Source organism: Thamnophis elegans, chromosome 3 (assembly GCF_009769535.1).
Source record: "Thamnophis elegans isolate rThaEle1 chromosome 3, rThaEle1.pri, whole genome shotgun sequence".
Lineage (NCBI taxonomy): Eukaryota > Metazoa > Chordata > Lepidosauria > Squamata > Colubridae > Thamnophis > Thamnophis elegans.
Genome location: NC_045543.1, coordinates 111,029,364 through 111,050,326, shown reverse-complemented (window position 1 = coordinate 111,050,326; position 20,963 = coordinate 111,029,364). Strand labels below are relative to the sequence as shown.

At 40.0% G+C, this 20,963-nt stretch overlaps 1 protein-coding gene across 1 annotated transcript in view; it reads left to right on the top strand.

The window, feature by feature from the left end:
- Nucleotides 1-12,371: 12,371 nt before the first annotated feature.
- Nucleotides 12,372-20,963, top strand: part of VCAN (versican) — a 101,472-nt gene continuing 92,880 nt past the window's right edge. The window contains exon 1 of the mRNA XM_032213868.1: nucleotides 12,372-12,399. Coding sequence (XP_032069759.1) covers nucleotides 12,372-12,399 — 28 coding nt within the window. The remainder of the gene's footprint in view (nucleotides 12,400-20,963) is intronic.

Sequence of the window (20,963 nt, the reverse complement as noted above, 5' to 3'; positions counted from 1 at the left end):
AGGTAATCAGAACACAATATTATTAAATATGCCATCTGACACAATAGTGTAAACTTTTGGCAAATGAAGAAAGGAGTCTAGGTTTCTAGAAAACTAGATCATTGTGCTTGTAAAACTTACGTCAGGGTTCCGAGCGATGCCCTAATAAAAGCAGGAGCCTCAAGCCAGTTTTCAGGAAAAATCCAGTTATTTATTAGGAGCACCATTTTGGCATGGACCTAATGAAGCCAGCTCTAACCTCACTCAGTTCACACCTTGCCTCTGACCCTGTTTCTCCCTCCCCCCAAAATGTGTCATCAGTCACATTCACCAACAAAGCAATTTCCCTCCAGTCGTTACTGGTTTCTGTGGAGATGGCCTTGAATTTGGCTAGGATGTGTGCTGTTTTGACCCAGGTGCAAATTCCTCAATGCAGCTGTGAGGCTTCATTCGCCATCTCCCTGCCTATGGCAACTTGGGAGTAGGTTAGGGAAGATTTGCAAGTTGACAACTTGGCTATCCCTGAAAAATTTCTCTGACAAAACTTTTTGGAAATATTGGGGAAAAAATTAGGTGACTTGGTGTCTCATTTTGAAAGTAATGTGATAATTAAGTCATTATGTTTATATACCGTAGTAGCTATGTTCATTCACACTGTTAAATACAAGTTCCAATTTCATCAAATTTCAGATTAATTTTGAGTAGCCCTACTATTTTTCCATCTAAACATCTACAATACTCACACTCATCCTGATCCAGCAGGAATCTAAGTATGTATCTCTAGCCTACAAAAAAAAGTCTCAGGTGTAACATTTGAGTCATTACCATATGGGGAATGTATCTGATTCATTTGGTAAATCAAGGCTATATGAAGAACACCATTTCTTGATAACTATGGAACTATTTCCATAGTTCAGGCCGAGCCTTTTGATCAGATATTGAAACTGCAAGAATGTGAGGTACCTCCAGCTTTCATTAAGAAAGCCTCCTAAAGGGCATCCTGTAACCTAGAAAATGAGCTACTTAATTGAATGTGAAACGGTAATGAAACATGGCCAATGACACATTTTAGAAATGTTTCACATGTGCTACAGTGGTGGGATTCAATTTTTTTTTACTACTGGTTCTGTGGATTTGGCTTAGTGGGCGTGGCTCGGTGGGTGTAGCAGGGGAAGGTTACTGCAAAATCCCCAATCCCTCCAATCAGCTGGGACTCGGGAGGCAGAGAATAGATGTGGGTGGGGCCAGTCAGAGGTGTATTTACCAGTTCTCCGAACTACTCAATATTTCCGCTACCGGTTCTCCAGAACTGCTCCGAGCCTGCTGAATACCACCTCTGATGTGCTATTATTATGAGCACTCAGAGTCAGTTCAGACCTTCAATCAAATACCAGGGTTGATCTTTGTTCTTTCTCAAGTTTTCCTCTATCACCCTAAGGGGTAATCCTACTTTTCTTTTGTTTCTTTTTGTTTTTTAGATTCCCATCAACATCACTGATAGCCAATTCACATAGTGTATTTATTTATTACAGGACAATTTCCTGATGCAATAGCTTTTGTAGATTTCATTCCTATGAATGGATTTACCAGGCATTCCATGCTGTCCCGCTGATTGAAGGATGAAGGAGTTCATCTGGAATGAGCTTCAGTACTCATAAGGTCTGATTATGCTAACCCACTTCCAGTAGCTTGTAATGCCACACTTACTAATATGGGAAATTTTAGGAGCTGGAAAATCTTTAGTATCTATGATTTGCAACTGGAATTCCAGGATCCCTAGATATGTTCTCCCTTTTAGACAATAAAGTTTATGTCAACTCAATTTGTTATAACAAATGTGCTTATTTTTTCCTACAAGTTTAATGAACAGATTTAATGAATTCTTTTAGCTCATTAAAATAATTGTTATCTGCTGATTACTCTGCTTTTTAATTATTAACAAAGCTTCCATTGCATTTTTAAATATTGTGTAAGCTATAAAAGAAAACTATTTGTTTTTGAAACTGCTATGAATCTGTGGTGATGAAATAAATAAACCAGCTGGTACGAAGTATGCCAATATTAAAATATCTCCAACAATTAAAATGTATCATTAACTTGTAATTCAGACATTTTACAGTATTCTTCCCCTGCCAAGCCCGCCAAGCCATGCCCACAGAACCGGTAATAAAAAAATTTGAATCCCACCACTGGTTATTACTTATTATTCTATTTATTTACTTTTACCAAATGTATGCTGCCCATCTTTCCAAGGCAATTAGGCAGCTTACAGATATTGAATAAAATACCAGATAAAACATTAAAATAATAAACAAAGATATTAAATTAAAAAATTTAATTAAAACGAAATGAAGTGGTTAGAGATGGACAAAATGATGAACACGGGAGTGGTGGGAACTTCTCTACTCCATCAGCCACCTGCACCCTTTGGTGACCCAGCCTAATTGACATAGCCAACTATCTTCAAGGCCATTTAGAAGGCCAAAATGGTGGCAGCGGATCTCACTTCAGGGCAGTAAGATGTTCCAGAGGGCAGGAGCATAACCCAATTCTTCCGTCATGTTCTGAATATCACTATCAATAATGGAAAGTCCTGATAAGTGTGAATTAGAATCTCCATTCCCACTCCATTCCAGGGGAAGGATACTGTAAAATCTCAATTCCCACCCCACTCCAGGGGAAGGTTACTGCAAAATTCCCATTCCCTCTGATCAGTTGGGACTCGGGAGGCAGAGAATAGATAGGGGCGGGGCCAGTCAGAGGTGGTGTTTACAGGTTCTCTGAATGACTCAAACTTTCCGCTACTGGTCCTCCAGAACTGGTCAGAACCTGTTGAATACCACCTCTGGTAATAACTGAATAGATCAAATGTGCATTAAACAAGATGCATTATATTACATCCAACAAACACAAAAACAAACAGTATGTTTGTGTAAAAGTTAACTAGTAAACCTAGTAAATTAACTAGTAAATTTTACTCAAATTTTACTGGTATAGAAAAAGCAAACCTTTAAATAGTAAATCAGGAATAAAATGAAATGCAGGAGATAAAGACAGTTATAAATACTTAAGTAATAATGCCCATTCATAAAATATTGATAGAGTGTGGCACATAGTTCTCTGCACTTGTGAATAGCTTAATAAATATTTACATCTCTTTTTACTTCACAAAGGAAACAGTTGTAGCTAATTTTATTATCTTAGATTTATTTACATTACCCATTTGCTACAAATAAATATGTTTTCTTTTCACTCTGCTTACATTGCCAAATGGCAGAGCTGATGCCTAAAAAGCAAAAGTAGAAAGGGCAGATTTAAAAGACACATGAAATTGATAAGCGAGCCATAAGTCTATAAAGTAACGCAGTCTGAACAGGTCAGGCTGTGACATTTATACCTCTGTTGAGCTCATTGTTAATGATATTTGGAGCAGGCCCTGGGGACTAGCTATTAACAAAGCTGTAAAGATAATGAATATCCTTTTCATGACTTCTCCCCCTCTTTTCCCTTTAACTAAGGTTAAAGATGACTGTCTTATTATGCAGGCAATTGAGAGTTATCTCCTTGCAAAAACAAATGCTGAAAGGTGGCAATAGGAAACTATTGGTGGCAATAGGAAACTACAGAAATGAAAAGAGAAAAACAAGAAGAGGGGGGGGGGGAGAAAGCTGTAGAATGGTGAAATTGAGCTGCAGTTTCCCATGGTGAGAACAGTCATGTCCTGGCAAATATTTTACCCATATGTCACGAACTGTTTGATCTACATTGGAGAGTGTGGGGGAGCGGGAAGAGTGAGGTGGTTGTAGCGGGGAGAGAGGTTTCATAAATGCATACACAAAAACTATGTTGCACAAAGGTTAAAGGGTTGGCTTAAGGCAACATCTGCAAGGAAATTCAAAGTGAAGGCTGAAAGTTTCTCCTTTAATCGCTACACTGTGCTTGGCCACAGCAGTTGATGGAGCCTTCAAAAAGGTTCATGTCTGGAACGGTTTGGGAGGAAAATAAAGTAAATAAGCACATGTTAACGGACTTGACTATTCCGATTTCTACAGATGGGGTGGCTGTCAACCATTTATTTTGAGATAGCTTGTCTTGCTTTTAACCTACTATAAACAATCAGTGAGACAGTGAGACTTATTACTGGAAACATTTTCAGGTCACCTGAGAGAAATAACCCCAACATACCATTTGTTGCACGTTGACTTTCAATTGTTAATAAATTGGTAGCTTTGTGTCAATATTTTCCGATATACTGCCGGTATGTAAAAACCACGGTTGAAAGGAAGATTACAAGAATTATATTCTTCACAATAGAATATTCTCCCCCCACCCCCTAAAAAGATGAAGGTTATTTAAGCTATATGTCTGTGATACCAAAAAAATATCCTTTTCTGTCAAGATAAATAACAATTTACTACTTTTACTACTTTTAAGAAAAACAGTTATGGATTATTTATTAACTTAGAAACAATATGATATTCATATCAATGAATGACATCAGTTTTTAAAAGCTTAAATTTTAAACTTCACATACTTCATGCTGTTTCCTTTTGAGAAATACCAATATTTGGTAAAGCAGGTTTAAAAACAGTAAGGCAAAGAAATCAAAGACATCAGATAAGAATTTTTAAAAAGCAAAAACTTAAAACTAATTTACATCAACACCTTTCACTCAGCCTCTTCATATATTTCAATCCTACATTACAAACCAAATGTCTCTGCTATATCCATCCGGGTAGTTCTCAACTTACAACAGTTTCTTTGGTGACTATTCAAAGTTACAATGGTATTAAAAAAGTGACATGTGGCCATTTTCACAGTTACAACCATTGCAGCATCTCCATGGTCACATGAGCAAAATTCAGATGCTTGGCAAGTGACACATATTTATGACGGTTGCAGTGTCCTGAGGTCGTGTAATCACCTTTTGTGACCGTCTGACAAGCAAAGTCAATGGGGAAGTCAGATTAATCTACCGTCCATGTTACTAATTGAAAGGATTCACTTAACAACTGTGGGAAGAAAGGTCACAAACTGAGGCAAACTTCACTTAACAAATGTCCTACTTAGCAACAGAAATTTTGGAATCAATTGTGGTTGAAAGTGGAGGCTTTATACAGAACTTTATATGCTATCTTTTGTTCTTTCTTATTTCATCAACTCAGTCCAGCCAGTCTAGACATTCCACTCAGTCCATTCACTCTTCCTTTATGTTTATTTTACAACTATGATCCCTTGATTCCCATTCTTTCTCTCAATATGAACAATCCAGATACATGCCTCAACATACTTTTCACTTTTGCATTTAGCCACATTCATTCAGCACCTATTCATTCTTAACCCTATTTTTCCCTAGATATGCTGTGAATCAAAACAGAAATGAATATTGCAAAAACTATAATCAATTTAAGTATCTATCATCTCTCTCTCTCTCTCTCTCTCTCTCTCACACACACACACACACACACACACACACCTACCTATCTCAAGATAGGCATTATTTCAGTTACATGAGTATTTCAGTTAACCTAGGCATCCGATTTAATCTTAGGTTTCTTCTGATATATCTAACTCAGAATGGACCCATATGCAAAACTATTTTTGCTTCCTCTTGACATTCTTCACGATGGACCCTATAGTTTTATCAGTGTTTGCATGTCTTAAAACTATTTCCTCATATTTAGTAAATAGTCCACCAATATATAAATTAATCTACTTGCTTGAAGTTTTTGCCACTAATGTAAAATCATCTGTAATTGATGTGTATATATAATTATGATAAAAAGAGGTTTTATGCATGTCAGAGTTGTTATAATTGTTAAGCGTTAATTAACTGCTGGACGTAATTATTGATTTTATTTGATTCTCTATGTGTTTTAAAAAGGGTTTATTGACTCTATTAACACTGAAAAAGCTGTTCAAAAAGATGTATTTTAAGTGAGTGTCTCTCAAATCTGTGGAGAATTCATTCTGAAGACCTGGGACAGGTACAAATCGTGAGCAAATGAAATCACAGCAAATACAGGTAAGCTTTGTTGGATGATGTCAGTAAGAATAGAGATCTATTTAAATAGATACCTTTTCTCAAATAGTAGAGGTCTAGGTAAGCAGGATTTTAAATACCTAGCACTTTGTATTTTGCCCAGAAATTGTACCAGCTAGTGCAATGTTTTAAGCAAAGATGTAATATAGGGATTTTTTTTTTTTTAGTTTTATCTATCTTTGCCTGGATTCAATTTTAATTTAATGTCTCACCCAGAGCATTACTGACTGTGCTTAGGAATTCCGCAGAACCATATTACTTTTCTGAAGATGTCACAGAGATAGCATCTACCGCCAAATCTCTTGATGATTTTCTCTGAATAATTTTATTAAGCTATTGAAAACTTGTTGGACACAAAATGGAACTCTCCCTGTCAGGCTCCTAAGCTTGATCCTATCAGATGCTAACAGATACTTCACATGGCATGATAGATAAGAATCTTTACTGCATCCTCTAAAATGAAGCAATTTAAAGCGCTTGATCACTTCAGTCAACATGCTATCTAAATGCTATCTAAAACCTAGATAAATAGCCATTTAATTGGATTTTTAGTAAGTTTCACACCCATTTTAATTGTTTATATTGTACATTTTTAGTATTCATTTCAATTACAGTTATGTATTGTTTAGAGTCCGTTAATTTGAGAAGTCTGTAAGTGTTATAAATAAATATCTACTGGTGTTTCAATGCAGCTCCTGTTTTTCACAGCTTCACCATGCCTTAATAGACATCCTGTCTTTCATTTTTCAGGCTTGGGGATAAGTGGCAGTTGACAGTTGAAATAATTGACATTTCTACCCTGAGAATTTGAGTTCCAGTGCAGCTCCCATATTGAAGGAAAATCTTCATATTTTTGCTTCACCTGCCCTCAATTTCCTTTTATATATTCTAATCACTAGGTTAATGTTTTGTGCAATAATTGTTTTATTCAGATTTATAGAATGATATAGCTTCCTTACTTTATGCTCAGATTACAATAGTCCACGTAGAAAGAGTTATATCCAAGCAATCTTGTTCCATCTGCAGAGGAAATGGAGTTTAGTGGAACACTCCAGGTGAAAGGGACAAAGGTGGCAATTTTTGCGACCCTCCATTATTATCTTCTATGGTATTCTGCAGATTCCACCTACTATTTTTCTATCATAGAGGTAGTCCTTGGCTTAGAACTGAAATTAAAAAATAAGTCATGCCACTTGCTAAGTAAGTCATCACATGATTGTCCACAATGGCTGATATATATTTTTTTTTTTGCTGGAAATGAGAAGTAAATACTGGTTTAGGGAAAAATGTTATAAAATACAGTCACATGACTGGGATACTGCAAATGGCCATAAATATGGGCTACTTGCCAAACTCCCAAAATGTGAGCACATCACTATGGTAGGGAGGTGTCCTCAGAACTTCAGTTACAAGTTTAAGTATCTATTTTGTGGTCTGTCATAATTTAGAACAATCGCTGAGTTACCACTTGTAAGTTGAGGATACCCTCTATTTATAGAACTCCATTAATTGCATGAGACAATCCAATCTCATGAAAGGAATTAAATTGAAATAATTTAAGTTCATCGATCAGATATCATGCAAACACCTACCACACAATGCTGACTTCTAGTTATACTTTCAAACTACATTTAACAAAACAGACCTGTGTTTGACAAAATGATGGTTTTTGATGTAAATTTTGCTTTTCTACTAAGTTCCTGTTTTTAGTTAACTTACAGATGCAGAGGCAAATATCCCTTAAATAAGTGCTTTCTAAGGGACCTAATCTTTTCTATACAACATCTTCTATAGAGGGATAGCTGTCATTTATAGGAATTGGGAGCTTCCTATTTATCATCTCCATGCTGGATGTTAGTGGAGCTGCTATGAGACCATGGAATGGTAATAACCAATACGCTTGCTAAAAGAGAAGATCAGTCATGCAATGCTGACACACAAGTGCAGCTGATGTGAAGAAAGGCAAAAGATAAGATTTGATGAGAGAGAGAAACTTTGGAGCTATTGAGAAGCTATCTATTTTCCTGGGAAGAGAACAGGAAGGCCAAGATACTGAAGAGGTAGTAAATTGTTGGTCAAAAGATCAAGGGCATAGTAAAGAGTCCAAATGATACATTACTGGAAAAAAAATACTTTGTGAGATCTCACACTAATGCTGCGGATAATTAATCTAGTATGGTAAATTACATATCAACAATATGCATTATTTTTGTTATGCTTATTTATATAATCCTTGAACGTTCACTGAATGCATGATAGACTATAAAATCAAATTTTTAACTCTTCCACCAGCCTATAAAATTTAGCAACAAATTTGAACTTATTCTTTATATATGCAGTACATAAATATATAGTCATAGTTTCTATATGTGTATTTGGGACTCTATTTAATTAAATAGGTAAATATAGCCATTACTTAGATATTTACAATGAAGGCAGTATCACCATCTTCTAGCTTTTATATATGTCTGTTTGCCTGTCCTTCCCTCCCTCCATCATCAGCCTGTCTATTCTGTCTGTCTGTCTGTCTGTCTGTCTGTCTGTTATCTATCTATCATCTATCTATCTATCTATCTATCTATCTATCTATCTATCTATCTATCTATCTATCTATCTATCTCAGACTTCATATTAAAGGCATTCTTTGTATAATTTAATTACAAACTGAATAAATTAAATTTAAATGCCACTGTGTTGAAAATGACACCAAGCTTACCTCTCCCTCCCTCCCTCCCTCCCTCCCTCTCTCTCTCACACACACACAAACACACACACACACACAGACACACACAGATACAGAAAGATGAAGAAGAGAGCACATACATTACTCATCTTTCATTCTGCAATTAAAAGCAACCTGGAACATCCTTTAGGTTTAATTTACAACAGTCTCTATTATGTTGGTATGATGGCACATATATTACAACAATTTAGGGTTATTGCTAATGATAAGATGGATAAAATCATATTCCCGTCATCATGTTCCTTTTGTGGGGCTTAAGTCCCTGAGAAATTTCCATCTAGTGTCTTAAATCTATCCATAATTTAGTTGAGTGAAGTGTAAATAATAATTCAGATGCGATTACATGCAACCACTTCTATTTTCTAAAGTAAATCTGTCTGGTTTTGTATTTTGCTGATCATCATTAATTCATACTGGAATAGAAAAAATAGAGCTTTGACTTACCATACTGCTCCTCATTTCAAGCCTTGAATTAAAGAAGCTACTTAATTACTCTTTCCCTCCCATTTTAACTTAAAGTTGAAAGGAGAAACTACAGGATACTTGTTCTAGTGACAATTGGACATATTTTGTTCTGCAATTATCATAAGCGCCCAGAAAATCTTTTAGGCTTAATTTGCAAGAAGGGTCTCTGTGATATTGGCTTGATGACCCACATATTCTAACAACTGAGAATTATTGCTGATATGGTTTTCTAAGTAATTACTTTGCAGTTTAATGCCTAAACCATGGTATTTTTGATAAAGTACAAAGGAAAAAGAAAAATAGTTTAGAAGTTATCTAAATTAAATTAAGGAGATGGGTAGATAGAATGTTGTCAATTTTACTCCTAAGGTCTGGATCTCATCTGCCTGAGGTCAGAGGTGGGAATTTTAAACAGTCTTGTGTGATGACAGCTAGGAATTTGGTTTTCCTACTCTTGGCGACTATTAAATGTTACCCCAAAGTGGTTCTCCAAATGACAAGTATGGGTTACCTGCAGCAATCTTTGCAATCATGACAATATGTTAGACAAAAGGAGATAAAATACTAGGAAGAGTAAGATTGCTATTTCTGGATCTGCAAAAATGTAGGCAACCACAACATAGTACCAAATAAAGCATATAACTTTTCTACTGTTTATTGTTAATCAGGATTTTTGTACTCCATGATGCATTGATTTAATAAAAAAATATTTTTAAGGCAGATGTACTATAGGTGGAAGAAATAGTGGATAGATACCAAGTTCACACATCATATGAAGTTAAAACATTTGATTTTGGCTTAGCTCATTATACAGAACTTGCCATTATGGCTTGAAAACTAGTAGATAGAGTACTTGAAAGTAGATACAGTACTTTCTATTCAATATGTTTTCATGTGAATGTATCCTTTGGTTTATACTTTTTGGGTGGTTCAATGTAAAAATGTTACTTTTTCATTATTGGAACTCTTGCTGGAAACCAAATTCAAGAATAGCATAGACTACTTCAAATATTTAATAGAGACAATGTTTGGCCGGATGCTCTCAAGAAGCTTAATTATTTCCATACTGTAGCAACTTCTACCAATTGCTTGCCATTTTTCATTGGTCTACCTGCAGAACCATCCAGAGGGCAGTGCAAAGACAAAAGACAATTCCATCTCTTCAGTCTACATTTCTTTGAAGAGGGAATATTACATTCCATTTTGAACAATGCCAATGTAAAGTAAAATATATAATATACCTAATCATTCACACTATACAGATGAACCATCATGGAATAATATGATTCTCTTCCTACAATGTTTTGTAATATTAATCTATTGCAATTGTGGGGATGGTCATTCCTTATTAGTCTACCTTCAGTCATACAAAGGTGACTTCTTTGCATGAGCTATCTCCCCTTTATTAGCCCATCCTAAAAGATTTGCCATTCTAATTCTGCTGTAATTACAAAGATAGTAAGCACAGGGCAACATTCCCACATGTTTGTTCTTTTTTCAAGAACTAGAATTTATCTCAAAACCTAAAAGGGCAGAGCAGAATGATTTAAAACAGAAGTCTTCAACCTTTGCTGTAAACAAAGTCACCCTCGCCAAAAAACAAGTGAGACTTTCCAACTACAATTAAATAAAAACAAACAAAATCTAATCCAAACACAAGGCCAAATGAATCAGTGGAAAAATTAAGGAGCATGGTGTGCTTGGACATAGACAAGAGTAGGATGGCATATTGGCAAAGAAAGATTGATTGCCATCTCGGATAATAAACATCACTGTGGGACTATGAGATATAAGATTAGGATATTTTGAGAGAGAGCCGAGTCCCTGTTTAATGGCTTGATTGCACCGAGGTTCAAAAAGGTGATAGAAATTTGCTGGGGAAAGCTTGAATTTCAGTTAATAACTTCCTCTATCTTACTGTTTAAGGGCTGAAAATTCCTAAACCTCAGGGGATAATACCCCTCGTTAGAAAAGCTATAGATGAATCTGGCAGAGAAAGGGAGGAAGTTAACAATTACAAATGTATTCTTTTGTAGAATCCTCTGCAAGCAGAAGGATTAGCAAGGCTTCTTTCCTAACTTCTGCCCCTTGTCCTGTTTACTGACAGGTAAACATTCTATGGAAACTCAGAAGATCATTTATTCATCCACAAGTTAATCATAAGTTTTGTGCATTAAGCAGGCTAAAGTGGACTTTTCAGAAAACGATAAGCTCTGAAGCCTATCTGTGTCCACAATATTAGAGTAGATTCCATTTGGGAACAACGAAATGCTACTTTATAAAAAGAGTCTAAACTTTACATGCAAAGATTTGTGGTTGCTACTATTATTTCATAAATTTTTATTGTGCCTACCAATAGCACATATAGATGTAAATGTATACCTTGGAAGGGCCAAAGTCCACTTTTTAGTACCCATATGTATTAAGACTTTTCTTACAAATACTTCTGAGAAGTAGTAAATTACCCTTTTTATTCTGATGATCTGCTAACTGTATACTATTGAGAGCAAATTGACAGTACCTATTGAAATGGACTGATTAGGGTACTCCATCTTCACATTTATAATATAAGCATATCATTATAAATGAATAGGCATTCACTTATGGCCTAAATAAGCAGTTTTATATTTAGACACACAGACTGCACACATGCAGATATATTCACCTTTTCAAGTTACTACCCTGCTTTCCCCAAAATAAGACCTCCCCAGATAATAAGTCCAATTGGGCTTTTGAGCGCATGCGCTAAGATAAGCCCTTCCCCCCCAAAAAATAAGTCCTCCCTGAAAATATTGCAACACAGCAGCAGCCATGAGGTGATCACACTTGTTACCTCCTACACCTCAAAAATAACAAGACTTCCCCGAGCTTATTTTGGGGGTCAAAAGAAAATAAGACCCTGCCTTATTTTCAGGGAAACATGGTATCTTTATGTTTTATCACAATTCTCATCATCCATATGCTGATTTGGATAGTAGTCTCACCCATGGTCATCAAGTTTGAGAAGGAATAAATTAAAAAATATTTCTGATACTACCCATTCTTCCATTATCCTCCATTAGTATGTGATGAATTTTGAGATGCTGATTTTGATAGGTGCATGATAGCCTAACTAGTTTACAATTTTGCATACTTATCGACATGGGTGCATTTCTAGAATTGCCTTTAGGTAAATGATTATTTAATATTCTCACAAAATTTAAAGCAGTTTGCATAACAAATCACTACTTTTTAAATGTTTTTATGACATTACATTTTACTACTAGTAAACAACTCTCAATATTAAGCCAAATATATTGAAATTTAAATTCTTCTTTTCCAGTGTCATAGAGAAACTTTTAATATTGCTCATAGGAAAGTTTTAAGTATGATGCTTGGGTGCATATGACAAAGATGAATAGCTTAGCATGGCTGAATTCTTACACCCAACTTTATTAAATATTTCTGTCCTATTACATATACTTTTTATTAAGGCAGAATAGAAAATATATACTTAAAAAAAAACAAGTGCACATTTTGGCAATATAAGTCTGACAAAGGACAAACCAAAAATATTGCAAAGCGCAAAAGCTTACATCAGACATGTGTTTGTCGCAATTGCGCTGCTTTTGCCAGATATGTGGACGTCAATTAGGAAGAATACACTTTCAATATGTGTTAAGCTTGCAACAAAGGACTGCAGCCAAAAGCGGTGGATTTACCAGACGCTGCTCCTAGACTGGGAAATGTTCACCCTCCCTTTATATAAATTGTGCAAGGAAAGCCTTGTATTGTAAATACAGCAAACATGGCTGTGATTGAAAAGGAGCCTTCAGATTTTGGCCTGGAAAATCTCTTCTTTAAAGTGACTAATTTACTGAATGATATTAGACTAATTTCTAAATGCTTAATTTGTAAAATGGAGAGTTTTAGAATTTCCATTTCAAGAGCCAGTTTAGTATATTGGTCTAGGCATCAGGCTAGAATTGGAGAGACTGTGATTTCCAGTCCTGCCTTAGGTATAAAGCCAGTTGGGTGACCTTGGGCCAGTCATTTCCAGTCAGCCCTAGGAAGCGGACAATGGCAAACCACTTCTAAAATCTTGCCAAGAAAACTACATGGATTAGTTAGCAGGAGACAGCTCTGACTAAAAGGCAATAATGAAATAATGTTGCTGCTGATAATAATAATTAGATTTTAGGTTACTATGAAAACACTGGATCATTTATATAGCACTTTACACATAGTTTCTATCCTGGGACCAGTAAGGATCCTAACTGCTTAACTTAAACAATCCTTGGGATGAGCAGTGGATACATGTAACATATACTGGAAAATTGATGTTTTTTTTCTCACTAACTGTTTTGTTTTTTGAGAGGCAGTGGGCAAAATAGATAAATCTTGGAAGCACTGTCAATTCTAAATTGAGTATATGAATCATTGCACATTTCCTCACAATATGCATGGTCTGGCCTTGAAATTTTTAATTTTTATTAATTTTATTATTAGGATAATATTTGTACTTGCAATTATTTAAATTGTTTATTGAACATTTGCATTTTGTATTATACTGATTGTTTTTTATTGCACTGATTATGTGAATAGGGAGACCTTGTTTAGCAACCACAGTTGAGACTGGCAACATGGATGATCAGTGAAGCAGTTACTAAGTGACACCACAACTATGCTTATAATACTTTCCTTTGCTTTACAGATCTGCAAAAGTCCTAAGTGTGAGGCTTGGTAACAAAGTTAATTTTTCATCACTATTATAACTGAATGATTGCTAAATGAGATGGTCACTAAACTAAGACTACCTATATCAGTCATGGTGAACCTTTTTCGCCTCGGGTGCCAAAAGCATGTGCACGTGCACTATCACATGGGGTGTGCGCGTGCCCACTCCATAATTTAATGCCCCTCATGCTGTGCCTCCTGTGCATGTGATCTCCCTCACTACCCCGTGCATGCGTGCATGGCCTTCTTGGAACCTGGGAAGGGCGAAAACGGGCTCCCCACCCCTCCCCAAGGCCAGAAACAGCCCATTTTCCGACTTCCAGAGGCTGAGCCTGAGGGGGGCAAAAAATGGCCCAACACGCAAACCAGAAGTTTGGAAATGAACTTCTGGCCCATTTTTGTCCCTCTGGAGGTTTTAGGATGCTTTCCTGAAGCCTCTGGAGGGTGAAACACAGCCCAACGTACAAACTGGAAGTCCGTTCCCATACTTCCTATTTGTGCGTTGGGCTGTTTTTTGCCCTCCGGAGATTTCAGGGAAGCCAATGGAGGGTGAAAAACGGCGGAAAATCAAGGCCAAAAATCAGCTGGCCAGCGCATGTATGTGCACTGGAGCTGACAGGGCAATGCCTCGCAAGCCCTCAGAAATGGCTCTGCGTGCCACCTGTGGCACACGTGCCATAAATTCACCATCACGGACCTATATAATATGAGCTTCTACCACAATTGGAGTCCTTGTCAGTTCAATCATCTGACTGGTAACTAAATTTGTAATCTTATTCCATTAATTCAATCATGCTACCAATTATTACCTGAGTGATGTAGTTACTGAAGGAATTGTGCAAAATTGGTACAGTGTGGATAAAGGGGGAAAAGGAAATGTGTATGTCAATAGGATTACTATGGGAGGCAAGCAGGCAGATGGATATATGGATGAATGAAGAGTTGATGATAGATATCTTTCAATCTGTACTAGTCAACCATTCACTTTTAGAGGGCCACTCATTCTCTGTTCTGATGATGATGGAATAGCCATCTCATCTACTTGGAAGACAGACAGTAGGGAATAGTACTCTGTGTTCATACAAAAATGTTCAAAGGGGGGACTTGTATGCTCAAAAGAAGACAGTTGAGATATATGGTAAGTGAACTATAATCTGGATCAAAATTAAAGGACAATTGAATATTGTGCTTTGTTTGACTTTATACAGCTCAGCTGGGGCTGGAGCTGTCTTGAATTCAAATCTCCATGAAATTTAATTGTCTCCAAATGATGAAACAGAGTTGAAGTAAGGGTCAGAGGAGAATCTTATGGTCTTTAGAAGAAAGAATATAAAACATATGCAGAGAGGAAGGGACAGAGAAGTATTTTAGTCTGTAAATCCCATTTTGCAATGGAGGAACCAATTCAAGTTGCCACCTTCTCTGCTTTCTAAATGCAATGGCTCAAGATATTGTATTGCCTCATGGAGTGGTGCTGATGTTTCCTATTCTAAGAAGTCAATTTGGTCCCCCTTGCTGGCTTGCACTCCAACTCATCTGTGGTGGCAATTAAAGGTTGCAGCTTTCCCCAGACCACAGTGAAGCAGTCTTACCTCTTGTCCTCTATGCATTGCTTCTGTCCCTTTGTTATTATTGTTATTTGCGAAGTCATGACTTACCCATTGTGACCCAATGGACAACGCTCCTCCAAGCCTACCTGTCCTCTACCATCTTCTGGAGTCCATTTAAGCTCACACTGACTGCTTCAGTGACTCCATCCAGCCACCTCATTCTCTGTCGTCCCCTCCTTCTTTTGTCCTCAATCTTTCCCCACATTAGGCTCTTCTCCAGTGAGTCCTTCCTTCTCATTAGGTGGCCAAAGTATTTGAATTTCAGCTTCAGGATCTGGCCTTCTAAAGAGCAGTCAGGGTTGATTGCCTTGCAGTCCAAGGGACTCACAGTTTTCTCCAGCACCATATTTCAAAGACCTCAATTCTTTGGTGCTCAGTCTTTGTTATGGTCCAGCTTTCACAGCCATACATTGCAACTGGGAAAACCATACTATACATACTTTTGTTGGCAGGGTGATGTCTCTGCTTTTTAGTATGCTGTCTAAACTCGCCATAGCTGTCCCTTACTCCTTTGCATCTCTTGCCTCACCCTGCCTAACCATGTGGAAGATCTGGCTTCTTTGATCTTGATTTGTAGACAGCCCCAAGACAGAGAGCCCTCCTTTGCTGTCTCTAAGCCTGCTTTTAACTCAATTTTGGAAAAGGAAACCACCCTCAAATATTATTCTTGGGCCATGCCTTCCTCTTCTTGGTAGAGCCATTGCTCTTTGCTCCCAGGGCAGAGATGGCTGAAATGAAAGAAAGCATCGCTCTGGAAGGGCCATGTTGTAAAGAGAGCAAAGCCAACCTTGTAATGAAGGAGGCTCCAACACTGGACAGAGAAACATTGGGAGTCAAGTTACAATACTGAGAGAAAGTGAGGCAAAATTTCCTAACAAGAGACTTCAGATTTGAGGAAGTCTTTGGCCAAAATGCTCTTTTGTTTTGGCTGCTTCCACTTTCACCCTGGCTCCGGTTCCCACATTATTATTATTGTTATTATTATTCTTATTTTGCTGTTGTTTCGAAAATAATTGGGATAGGCGACCATCATTTGTTCGTGGGCTACGGGCTTGCCAGACTACTGGCTTCAGCCCCACTAGTCCGGCCTTAGCTGAACGTTGGCTTCCAACCATCTTTGGAGAGTTGGTGCGGCGGCTCAAACAGGACCCTCGGTACACCCGCGGTCCCCCTCAACTCGCTCATTTTTTTATTTATTTTCGCCCACAGTCACAAGGAGGACGCCCTCCCCATTCACAGCGTGTGCCCCGATTTCCTCCCGTCCCAATTTTGCCATCTAAAGCTTCTTCTTGTCCCCGCGGAGGGAAAGGGACGGCCTATTAACCCCCTCCCCACCTCATGTGGTGCCGCGCCTGCGGCGGGGGTCTGCAGAGCCTCTCGGGAGATTTTGGGGCTACGGGGAGCGAGGAGGGGTGGGAAGAGAGGAAGAAGCTGCCGCAGCCGCCGCCGCCGCTCTCCCGCTGCTGTCCCTCGTTGGCTCTGGGCTCGGTCTTGGCGAACCTCGGCGGGTGTGCATCCAGAAGAGCCCTCCTCTCGGAGAGGCAAGGCAGGGCCCCTCCTCTCGAAACGCTGACGGGACCCGATATAATCATGATGGGTGGTGAAGTCCGCATTTGAACTTGCAGGCAAAGCGCGCTGGGTGCTTCGTTCTGCCGGGAGCTGCAGCGCTTCTCGCGCCCGGGTGGGATCAGGTGCTCGCCGCCTCAGGAGAGAGGGCGCCAGGAGAAGCCCCCGAAGGACCCGTTTCCCAAGTGGCTACTAGACAGGGGACTTCGCGCCCGAGGGAGCCTCTGGATTACCAGCCATCGCTGATTGGGGCTCCTCTTTTTTCTCTCTATCACTCTGTCTCCCTCCCCTTTCCCCCCACCCCCTTTTCTTCTTTTTGGTAGCCTCTGCAATAAACTGCTCTGAAAGGTAACTATACCATCCTCCTTTCTATTTTTTGCTGGTCAAGTGAGGGGGGAGAGAGGGAACATCTGGGAGGGGGGTTACCTGTAAGACAAAAGAGTTTGGTGAAAGCTAAGGGGTTGGGGAGAAGAAGAAGGGGAAAAAAAACCCTGATGGGGATGATTTTGAAGGCGCCGGCTCTTTCATGCTTTCTTTTCATTCATACCTTTGGAGAAGGCCAACGCTTTTTGCGGAGAGGAGGAGTGTAATGCACAATATTGATGGGGGGAGTAGAGAACAAAGAAAAGTGGAAAGAATGAGGGAAGAGAGAGAGTGTGTGTGGCCAGACAAGAGTTCTTGAATGGGAGGCAAGGTAGGGGAGTCCGGCGGCTCGGAAATGGTTAATGGCTGGGAGGAAACGTCTTTTAAGGTCTGGAAGACACAAAGCGGCTCTGGAGGGAAGGAGGTGCTGGGAAGCGGCGGACTTGGCGAGCAGGTTGGGCTGCGGGGGCTGAGCCGGGCGGTAAAAGCCGCGGAGTTGGTTTGGAGGATTCCTGGGGAACACTTGGGTCTCTTTTTCCAGGCTTGGCCGCGGAGATTTCCTGGCAGAAAAACCTGAGACGGAGATTTGGTGTGGGGGGGTGGGAGTCGGGTCTCCTCTGACCATAGTGGCCAGGGGACCGGAGGTGGTGGGGCAGATCACAAAGGTCAGTGAGAAGAAAAGGCGTCGCGGATGCTCAACTTTCCCCATCCCTCCCTTGCTTCCTTCGCCTCCCGGCTCAGCCCTGCCGGTCTTACGGGGAGCGCTTCCATCGATCACTTTCGGGCTTTGTTTTAAGAGTGGGGTGTCGTTGTTTTTTTTTTAAAAAAAACTTGCCGGGAAAGCAACCTATGGAGTAAGGAAAACCAAGAGGGGAAAAAGCGTTTGGGAAGTAAATAGCTGTTGTGACAAACTTTAGCAGCAATGTGAGGTCCCTGCAAGGCTTTGCTGTGACGCTTGGGTAACCCATCCTCCCACCCCACGCCAATTTTATGTGGTTTCAGGCTCCAAGGCAGAAGTTCAAAATCGGTTGTTCTTTGTAGAAGTTGCGAGAATCAATCAATCAATCAATCTATCATCTATCTATCTATCTATCTATCTATCTATCTATCTATCTATCTATCTATCTATCTATCTATCTATCTATCTATCTATCTATCTATCTATCTATCTTCTCTATCTATCATCTATCTATCTTCTCTATCTAATCATTTACCTATGTTAACGAAAAACTAGTGTTGTTTAACTGACCTACTGATCCAGACTGCAAAAGGCAATATCCCGGGAGATTCACCCCAAAATGAGTAAGACTTGGCTAGCTAGCAATGAATGCAACATGGAAAAATCGGGGTGGGTGTGGTGTTGGCTGGTAGGGTGGGAACGGGGGAAAGGAGGGCTGCGTTTCTTGTGAATCCAAATGTGTTGGGAGATGGGAGCATTGTTTTGTCTGTCTCGGCATGTTGCTGCCGAGTCGGGCGGGGGGCGGGAAGTGAGGAAAATCGCCCTTCTCGCCTTTTCTTTTCGGAGCGTTTATCTCAGTTTTCCTGTGCGTGGCGGCAGCCAAGGAGTTCTGGCTCGATCTCTTTGGCGGGCTCCAAATGTTACGGGGGCGGTGCACGGGGGGAGTGTCAGGGTTTTTCTACAGGAAAAGTCTATGTCATCGTCAACTAATCGTCTTCTTCCATCCCAGCTGCATTCTTCTAGGCAGACTCTTCCCCCTTTTCCCAAACGCTGAGAAACCCTAGGGCTGGGTGTTTTTTCTTTTTTTGGCCTCCTCCCCGCTTTAAAGCAAGCTGGAGAATAAGCCCCCCATCCTGCCCCGCCCAGCCGCTGCGACACACCCTCTTTCCTTGCAAGCAGGCGGGACTAATCCTGCCCCCCCCTTCGCCCTTCCCCCGCAAGAGATACGCGAGGGGCTCCGCCGCGCAAACCTCTTTCCGTTGAGTGAATGAATGAACTGGCGCTCGGAGGCGGGCAGCCTTCTCGGTCAAGGAGCTCCGGCGCTTCCCGGCGCCCGGTGCTTTAAACGGGGAGCCGGGAAAGAGAAGCGTCTGCGCTTCTTAAAACTCTCGAAGTTGGAAGGGATGGCGCGTCTTTGCGCAGTTCCGCGGCTCCCTCTGCTGGAGAAACTCTGAAGGTCGAAGGCGTGAAGGAGATGTAGTCCCATAGGCAGGGTTTGGGGCAATTTCTCACAAGGGGGAAAAGTTTGTGTCAGTGCTTATCGTAGCTGACAAAAAGTTTTTGTTACTACTCTAGGTTACTGAACGTCATGGTATCAACCACGAATGGCTAATCCCTTGCAGATATTTCTTCTGCTTCTTTTCGTTTGTTCCTTTCTCTTTCCCGGCTGTTTCTTTTTTGCGGAAAGAATTTCGCGGTAAATGAAAAGGCTGACAACAGATTAGTTTAACCTTGCCTGCTTTAGCCTATTGTGCAGACAGGTCTTTGTTCGGCTTGTGATTTCAGATACTATCTAACCCTAGTTATGGGTTAATTTCATCAAATTAGCATCATCCAGTTGCCTTATGAGCAGGTATATTTTGACGCAAAGAACACGCCCGATTCTCAGGATCTATATACCGAGTTCAAACCTTGATTGTATGAAAGCGACATGAAATGTGTCTTTCAGTTCTGGCCTAATAAGTTGTCAATTTGGGATTTACTTGGGCCACGAAACTGTTTTTAAAGTCCTCTGTTCCCTCCTTGTGCTACAGCGCCAGCTTTGGCGGGAAAAGAGGTACGATAAGGAAACGATTCTGTGCAAGCAGGGATGGGAATTCGCCTTCCGCTTCTCTTCCCTTCCGTCTCGGAAACAGCCCATTCCTAAAGACAGGCTACTCTTTCTAGCAAACTTTGGGCGCTTTGCCCGTCCACAGGATTTTTTGAGTTGCACAGAAAACCTACAGAAAACTGTAGCAGCCCCGTGGTTATTAATCTCAAGGAGACGGAGAACTTCCGCGCTGCCTCCTTTATCTGCCCGAATTTTCTTGCCATTTTAAACATCAACTGGCTAGCATTTTAAGTTCCCTGACCTCCCACGTTACGGGCCTGTGTCCTCAACGAACTCCTCGGTATGGGTTTTTTTTTTCTTTTTAAAAGAAGTGGGAACCCAACCAAAGGCATGCATGGTTCTCTTCAAATAAAGGGTTAGGCGGGATGGCTCCTTCAGCTGCTTCTGCAGTGAGTGATGGGGAAGATTATGTTCCAACGGCCACGTTTTCCTCTTTCCCGGAGAAAGAGGAGAAAGAAAAGCCTGTTCCCATTTTTGCCCATGGCTGGGGTGGGGAGGACGGGAACGGGAAGGAGGAGGAGCGTGCCCACCTCTTGCTCTGTGTGAAAATATCGTTTGGCTGGTGAAACGAGGCTCCCTCCCCCGGCGACAGCAGCAGGAATATAGAGTTGCCAAAGTTGCTGCCCCAAAAAGACTCCCCAGCGCGGATTTGGGAGGCGTTGGCTTTCGGAACTCATATTCCCGCCAGT